This window comes from Impatiens glandulifera, chromosome 1 (assembly GCF_907164915.1).
Source record: "Impatiens glandulifera chromosome 1, dImpGla2.1, whole genome shotgun sequence".
Classification (NCBI taxonomy): domain Eukaryota; kingdom Viridiplantae; phylum Streptophyta; class Magnoliopsida; order Ericales; family Balsaminaceae; genus Impatiens; species Impatiens glandulifera.
This window is the reverse complement of record NC_061862.1, coordinates 74,986,156-74,995,145: the sequence shown is the minus strand read 5'-3', so window position 1 is coordinate 74,995,145 and position 8,990 is coordinate 74,986,156. Positions and strand designations below refer to the sequence as shown.

The window sequence follows — 8,990 nt, the reverse complement described above, 5'->3', positions numbered from 1 at the left end:
GATTTTGGCCATTATCGGAACCTGTAAACATCCCATTTTTACACCCTAGATACATAATAAAAAAACCGGCTCGAAATAATACTCATGTTTGTTTATTGAACTGGGAAAATAAAAATAGAAACACCTCGTGGAAAACCGACCCAAAAAAGCTTAAAAGATAACGATCCAAATAAGTGCTCGAAAAGAGGGAAAACAAGAGAACATGTCAACCTGAGTCAACCTGCCAACCGACGAGTCAACCCGGGTCAAAGAGGGATCAAGCACGTGTCAAGAAGAAGTGGAATAGAGTAGACTGGTCTCCTAAAGTGAGAAAATTGGATTATTTGAAAAGTGGGTTATTTGAAAAGGGGATTATTGGAAAAAAAAATCAAGAATCCTTAAGTTTGAAGTCCCCATGGAGCTTCCATTGAAACCCTAGACTTCATGAATTTATCCCGGCTTCAATACTAGATGAAATTCAATGATCTTGGATGTTTTGAAAAGAGAAATTAGTCCTCTTTCATATGGTGTAGCCCAATCTCCCATTGGTGCCCTATATCTAGACGAAATCTGGTCATGAGTGGAAGGTGTTCCTGAAAGGTTTAAACCAAACACCCTTTTACTTTAAAATTCGTAACTTGAGCTGTGGTCGATGATTTTGAGTGATTCAATATGGTTTGGAAATATGACACATTTACCTTTCCAGTGGCATTGTCCTCGAACCGTAGTTCGACCTTTAAGGCCCTCTCACGATCAGTACAAGAGAGACAATGCTACAAATACAAATTCTGGGAGCTAACTGAAGCTATGCTACACTTCTAAAAATCATATCTTTTGAACCCACGATCCATCTTCAGTGTGTGAGCTACCGTTGGAAAGCCCTTTGAATTTCTTTCCAACGACACCAAATAGTTCTCCCATTTCTCCATAAAGCTCAGTCCAAGTCGCCTGCATCGAAAGTGATGCGTGAACTGGCACGTTTCTGTGAGGCTAGTCTCCTGACCAACACGGACCATTTCGTGAGCAAAGGAGAACACGGGGATGTAGACAAGAGTCTTGCCTTTACAATGGTACCAACCTCATTGTGGGGAAAGCTCTGTGTACAAAGTTATGGGCTATTAAAGTTATGAAAGTGAAAACCGCGGGATTGAAAAGATTGAAATGGAGGGGTGACTTTAAAACATCGTAACTTTGGGTAGGAAGGTCCGTTTGTGTTGATTCTAAAGGGAGATTCACGTTCGTGATGTCAAGAATTGACCATAAAATTTTCACAATTTTCTGAGCAAAAACGAGGCCAGGGAGATTTATTTGAATGATGGTGCCAATAAAGGATAGGAAAAACAGGGATAAAGCTGAAATATATATATATTTTTTAAGCGTGCCCTTGATTTTAGGGCGTATTTCCAATTTAACCCTTGAAGTTAAAAGGGGCCGTTTTTGAGCTGAAGAGAAAAGTAAAAAAAGAAAAAGAAAAAATAGTTCTTAAAAGGAGACCGATCCATTGAAAGAAGGGGCAGTTTTCAGAGCAGTTTTTTTGAGTTTTCTGGAGGGAGGTTCCAATCCAATTCTTGAGAGAGAAAAGAGCAGTTCCATTGAAGATTGTTTAAACGAATTCCATTCCTGGAGGCTCTGTTCCGTCGAGGAAGAAGGTAGAGAGAACCAAATCATTTGAGGAAATATCTGATTCCTTTCTCAGTCAAAGAGAAGTACAAACATCACAGTCTGCTAACTGTGATTTTGCTGCAACTACACGACGAAGAACAGGAGAACGATTTGACCATGGACGTACTGTGATTCCTGGCCTCGCTTGTCGCGTGAGATTGAAAGAGTATTTCAACAACATTTGAGGAAGGACATTGCATTGGAGCAAAACATCGAAAAAGGCAGAGACAGTTTGATTCATTCGCCTTCTTCATTTCTTGTAATCTTCCTACTGATTCAGGTAACTTTCTCACAATGTAATTCTTGAATACTTAATTGGAGGCATCAGTTATGAACACTGATGCCGATTTCTATTTGAGTTTGTTTGTTTCATTGCTGTTGTGCTGTGAATTGAGTTGATTTAGTTATTCGTTAGGTTCTGGCTGATAGAGACTTGATTAGGATTAGCTAAGATTTAGTGTAAAATCTGGATTTCTCTCTGTTCATAAACTTCATTTCTATCTGGCTGTTAAAATCAGGTTGCAGGTTGTTTGTAAAATTGTTTAACTGGATTCCAGATTGCTGCCTTTTGGTTTTGTTTACTAGTTAAGCGTGATTGATTAGTGTTATCTAATAGAGATTGGTTTAGGTTTAGTTTAGAACTGGACTAGGATAGAACATCCTTTCGTTCTCGAATCCTTTCTATTGCCCCTGTTGAAATCACAAAACCTGTGTTTTCCAAGAAGAAGAAGGTACTGGCTGTGCAGTTTCTTCTGCTGTAGAAGATTAGGTGCGATTCCAGTGCGTAGACAAGCTCCAGGTGATTCGACGTATCGTCGCGGTGAGTTCTGTTGTGATCTGGAAGCAGGATTCAGACGGGTTTATTCTGCAGTTTAGGTGATAATCGATCTTGGTCTTCTTGAGGCTGAGACTTGATCGAATCCATATGGCAAGTCATAGTGGAGAGAAATGGAGCGCGGATGGGCTGAACAGACAGACGGGGGATCGCGGCGGACGGATCTGCGATCTCAGGCGCGAAGGCCGCCGGAAATCGTCTGGCCGGAGACGAGGGGAAGACCAGTGGGTTATTTGTTATATTCTCATTCCCCCATCTTTTCTGGGATTTGGGAAGAAGCCCCTGGGCTTCTTTGACTTTTAAATTGGTATTTACTATTTTAATTTCGAATTAATTTTTAATTTGAAATTAAAATAGTCCTCCAAATCTTCTTCTTCTTTTAATTGGACCCCTAAAATTTCTTTTTCTTTTATTTTAATTTAAACTTTAAAAAAAAACCAAAAATAAAATAAAACTAAGGTCCTGTTTGTTTCCCATATTTCACAAACGACCTTAAAATGAGGATTCGAACATCCAAACCCACTTTCAAATTTTCTCAAATTTTCCCAAAAATTCAAAAATTTTATTTTCTTCAAAAATAAAATTTCCTGGAATTTTTAGGATCTGTTTGGAAAAATGTCTATCTTCGCAGTGTCATGTCGGAAGTTCTTTTACTCAGAAAATTCCAAACTCGATTCCTGTGAGCTTCTAATAATATTTTTGACTGTCATATGATGTTTTGGGGAATTTTGGGAATTATTTTCTGAAAATGACTCATTTTAAAATGTTGTATTCAGAGTATTTCTTAACTCCGAGAATTTCAAAAAAAAAAAAGAAAAAAAAGGGGAAACACTTAGGACTTTGAGTTAATTCACTCTTTTCTCTCCTTTTAGCAAAAGAATAAAATTCTAATCCTCCAATCGAATTATTATTCTCCTCATCTATCCTCATTTGATCCTTCTCGGGAATCCCGATTCTCGCTTTTCTTTGAGAATGTTGCTCTATGCCTTGCAATGCCTTTCAATGCCTTTTAATTCTCTCTAATGCTTTATCCTTGTCAAACACTTCATGAATAGGACTAGCCCCTTGCAAAAATGATTAAGATTTTCTCATACATGCAAAAGTGTTCTGAACTCAGAACGAAAACGTAACAATCCTTCAAACATCAACTGGCCAATTACTTAGGAGTAGAGACTGTCTGTAAAGACAGACGTATAGGACATAGCGCCGTAGGCCCTTTCCTAATACGTAACCAAACACCGAACTCGTAAAATGAATCTCTGATTTTTCTTTTCTTTAGTTTCTTTGGAAAGTAAACTAAAGTGGCAACTCTCAAGTCAATTAAATCGATACATTTGCGAGTGTATCGATTTAAAACCTGTACGGGCCAATTCAATTCGAAAAAAGGGAGTGTATGCCAATTAAAAAGGGCATACGCGACAGAAAATGGAAGGGAACGAAATGAACGCGTATAGAACCATTTTGTCCAAAACATGGCAATGTTCGGGACAGTTTCGTTGAAATTTTATGATAGCTTTCATTGCTAATATCATTTTTCTTCTTTGACTTTATTTGTTAATATCATATTTCTTCTTTGGCACATGAATTTTCATATGTTAATCTTTGTTAATTTTTTTTTGGCCAAAGTGTTAAATAAAACTTGAATATTCAGTTTCAGATATTTGTTAATCGTGCTTCATTTATCTGTTTATTTTTTTAGAGTATATAAAAGGAACCATCGTCGGCCCTCGACAATAAATTCGTCATTACTGGTAATTACTGCCACAACTGATGATCAAGGGTGTGCAACTACATCAACTCCCTTCGCTCCAACTTCCACCGCACCCTCCGCTTCCTCATCTCTAGCTCCCACCTCACCCTCATCTCCAGATCCCTTATCTCCTTCCCCCCAAAAATTGAACACAACATTTTCTTGACTAGGACCTCGTCAAATGACCTTTTCAATCTAATTCAACAATTGACAAAAGGACAAAAAAAGGTCGTGAAAGCCATAGGCTTCATAGAGCTTCTTACACTTGGCCTTTTAAAATGTTTCGGCGAACTCTCTCGACACTTCATCAAGTCATTCGACTACAGTAATTGTACAATCAGCCTACAGAATGATGAGGAAGTTCAAATTGAGGAAGAGAATGTTTAATGCATACTGGGCATTCCTAAAGGGGAAATTTAAATTGTTAAGTCTATTGGAAACGATATAGAGTTCCCCGAATATGATGAATAGTTGAGGGACTAGAGGAGACAATGGAGAATGAAACAAAATAGTTTTGGTCCTAAAACAAATGTAATGCAAAGATGATTCTAAACAACATAGTAGTTGACAATAATTTTAAGATAGACTTTGTAGTTTATGTTGTCATCATCTTTCTTTGTACCTCACAAAATCACGATTAAAATGAAAAATATAGTTTAAGCACAAAGACAAAGCATTACATGAAAAAATTAAAAATTAAAATAAAGAAAGAAAAAATGATACTTAATAAGCTACCGAGCTCGTAAATCTTCGAGAAGAACGATTAACTCTCCGAGAGACTCTATTGACTTTCCTAAACAAATCTCATAAATGTCTAAATTGTCCACTGAAAAAATGGTCTATGTATATTACAAAATAAAAATCATTTAATCACAATGACAAAGTATGATATGAAAAAAAAATACGTTACTTAATAAGTCATCGAACTCGTAGATCTTTGAGAAGAACAATTAACTCCCATACCGATTCCACCGACTTTTCGAAAAGAATATCAAAAAGGTCATAATAATAGCATTATAAATGATACACATCAGACTACTATGAACATTGAAAGTTCGACGATTTCTTTCTAGCTAGATAGTCCACCAAAAAACAATTGGAATGATAACCAAAATATGTAGGCATTCATATAGCCGCATCAATCTAAACTTCTTAGTAACTACCCAAAAACTCAGACATTACCTAGTAAATTCAAGTAATACTTCACAAAAGACTCTAGATACTAATCAGCCATCGACAATATAAAAGTAAGTGAGTTGCCGATTCAACATATTCGTGACACATACAACAACGACTTACCATAATACAACATTTTTTTATTCACATGTCATCTGAAAGATTTTTAATGTGAATAACATTTCATCAAAATAATGAGATCTTGGACTCCAAAAGCTTCTCCTAATAAAAATCATATAGAATCATCACAAACAAATTATAACAATGTCCCACATGGAAATTATCAATATTTTGCAACACATAACATCTTGTTCGAACAGGGATACTTGTTTTCATCCTACAAAAAATAAACTAGATTATGAAAAGAATTCTCATTAATATTTAATCTTCTTATATATCTAATTCGGTTAGTGAAACCACTAGACTGATGATCAAACATGTCTTTATCTGTAATTTTTCTACCTATAACAATGAAAACAAACTCATGATACATTGTAAATAGATTTTTGACACTACATCAATGTCGTCCCAAAATTGATCGAAGATTCATCCCCGTAATGAATCTATACTACTCATGAAAACTTCCCCACATAGAATAATTTTCCATCCAAATGTTACACCCCACTGGATAATTAAATATTTTAGTGAACCAACTAGACCAATTTTGAATATACTTACAACATCTGATAATCGATGTCTAAGACTATTTAGTTCCGTTGCAAATCTACTACACAATTTTGATAGAAGAGTCTTATTAAAAGAAACAAAATCTCAAATATCTAGATCTCCTTGATCTTTAAAGCATTTAACATTATTCTAATTAATTAGATGATAAAACAATGAATTATAAGATCCTCATTGAAATTTACACATTTTTCTCTCCATTTTCACTAACACACTCTTGGGGAGAATGGATAAAGATATCATATATGTGAGCATAGATAACAACATAAATTTATTTAGGATTAAACGATCCCCTTTCAAGATTATTTTTCTTTTCTATCTAAATAGATTACATTCAATTTTAGTAATAATCAGATCCTAAAAGATCTTGAATCATAATTTAGCACCTAATGAAATATCAAGATATGTTGACAAAAAAACACCAATTCTGAACACCAATTTTGAGGTTGATCGATAATGTTGAACGAAGATGGAATGGAAAGTCGACAGTTGTAAAGACGAATTTTGAAAGTCGAAGTGGGAGAGGGTAGATAGATATTCGTGAATGGGGTTTTATTTTAAATTATGACAAAAAAATTTATATATACGATGAAAGACGAGAAATATCACGTGAGTTCATAAACGCGTGAATGACATTTCTTGACTTTCCATTTTACAAACATTATCAAGCAGGGTCCACTTTTGTATTTAAGCAATTTAGTGGGCCATTTCATCCAATTTCCCTGGGTCTATCTATATATCTATCTATTTAATTATTTTATTATTATTAATTTTTTTTTTTTTTTACAATAAAATCAGTTCATTTATAATTAAAAATTGGAAGTAACCCAAAAAAAAACATTAATTATAATTAGTACGAAACAACATAAAATGAAAATGAGATGACAACATTTGTTAAGAGGTTACAAACTATTTCTCATATCCACAATTTGTCATATTGTTCTTAACTAACTTGTGGATAAGAAGACAGAAGAGAAAGAAGAAGGAAACATGATTGATATATAATAATTAATGTAATTATAAGTTGGAAATGAAGTTCGGGGGCCGGGGGCGGGGGGCTAGAAAAAAGATGCCGGTAGGCAATAATAAATGAGGAGGAAGGAGAGCGAAGGTGGCGGCAATGGAGGCTGCATGGTCGGGGGTGTGGGTCCCTTTTCCCTGGGTCATGGAAGTTTGAGTAAAACCGGGGCAGAAGCAATTGACGGTGATGCCCTGGTGTTTGTAGCGCCTGGCGAGGAGCTTGGAGTAAGCGTTCAAGGCTAGCTTTGAGACGGAATAGTCCGTCCACACCTCAGGCCAACCACCTTGTTGTTTGTCTTGTTGTTTATAATCAGATAGAAACATATCCAACATGCCGACTATTTTGTCCTCGGAGAGGTGTTCCAGGTCTTCCATGGACGCCCTGAGGTCTAAATCTCTGAGCTTGTCGAGAGAGCCCAGCCTGGAGCTGATATTCAGTATCCTAGCCGGAGGAGGAGGAGGACTACTACTAGAGATGCTTCGGCGCCTGATGAGCATGGGGAGGAGTGCCTCGATGACAAGCTTTGGTCCATAGAAATTAGTCCGAATAACACTCTCTGCTGCTGATATTGATGATGAATCATAGCTAGTGATTGCTGCGTTGTTTACAAGTATATCAACAACTCCTCCGTGTGTGTTTTGGAGCCAAGAAGCAAATGTTGCTATTGAATCGGGCTTTGAAACGTCCAGCACAAAGAGTTCAACGTTATCTCCTCCGACCCCAACCCTCTTCAGCGAATCCAACGCCGCCGCTCCTTTCTTCTCGTCCCTAGCCGTTAAAACAACCCTCAATCCCAACTCCGCCAACCTCTTCACCAACGCAAAACCTATTCCTTTGTTCGCTCCCGTCACCACCGCCACCGTCTCCTTTGACCACCATCTATCATATATTCATATTCATACATACATCATTTCATCCTAATTAATTAATATATTATAAATAAATAAATAATCAAATCATCAACCTGTTATTGGCGCCGGAATAATTAGAACAATCTGCAGCAGGGAGCTCCAGGTAATTATAATTACAATAGGAGGAGGAGGAGTAACCTGCTGCTGCTGGCTCTAATATTTTGCACACAACTTTATCCATTATATTTCTTAATTAATTAATTATGACTGATGATGATGATCGAGACGAGAGACAATTCTTATAGATCATAAATGTCATATATATATAGACATAATTTTAAGTTTAACAAAAAAATAAAACAAAATATTGGCATTAATAATTATTTAACTACGTACGTACGTACAAGTGGCTGGCTAGGTGCCAATGCCAAACACTATATATAAAATTCACCTCTACATCTCTTAATTAATTAAGATATTATTAATATTTATTACAAAAATCCCACTCTTGCAATTTAATTCATTATTCCTAAAAAAACATATGTACATGATCGTAAGTACAATTTCAATATTAATGTAATTCCATATATACTATGTACAAGGTAATTCACCCTGAATGAACGTCACACCTACTTAGAGGCCTTTTTAATTTGGATTTGGGCTATTTAAATAATTTATTTGGATCAATTATTTAAATTACTACAAAGTTATCAAATGTTTAAATTAATACAAAAATATATAATAATATTTTAATTGATTTAATTAATTGATAAAGAGATATACAATATTATAGCTAGGATGATAAATTATTTTAATAACTCAATGAGTTATTCAAATAACTCTTCCCAAATAATGCTTTAAGTAGTTAATTTTAAATATGTATTATATATATATACACATATTTAATCTTCTAATTACATCACTACATCAGTAACATGTTTTATATATGTTAATTTGTATGGGTTTTTGTTTTCTTTACTGTCACTATTAAAATGAAATGTTTTAGCCTTTTAAAAAAATATATATATGTAA

General features: G+C 35.3%; 1 protein-coding gene across 1 annotated transcript; it reads right to left on the bottom strand.

Annotated features, from left to right (window-relative positions):
* Positions 1-7,103: 7,103 nt before the first annotated feature.
* LOC124932698 (short-chain dehydrogenase/reductase 2b-like) lies at positions 7,104-8,199 on the bottom strand. Its single transcript, XM_047473366.1, has 2 exons — positions 8,072-8,199; positions 7,104-7,986 (listed from the first exon to the last, which is right to left on the bottom strand). Exons 1-2 carry the CDS (start codon positions 8,197-8,199, stop codon positions 7,104-7,106), a joined length of 1,011 nt encoding a protein of 336 aa, XP_047329322.1.
* Positions 8,200-8,990: the final 791 nt, after the last annotated feature.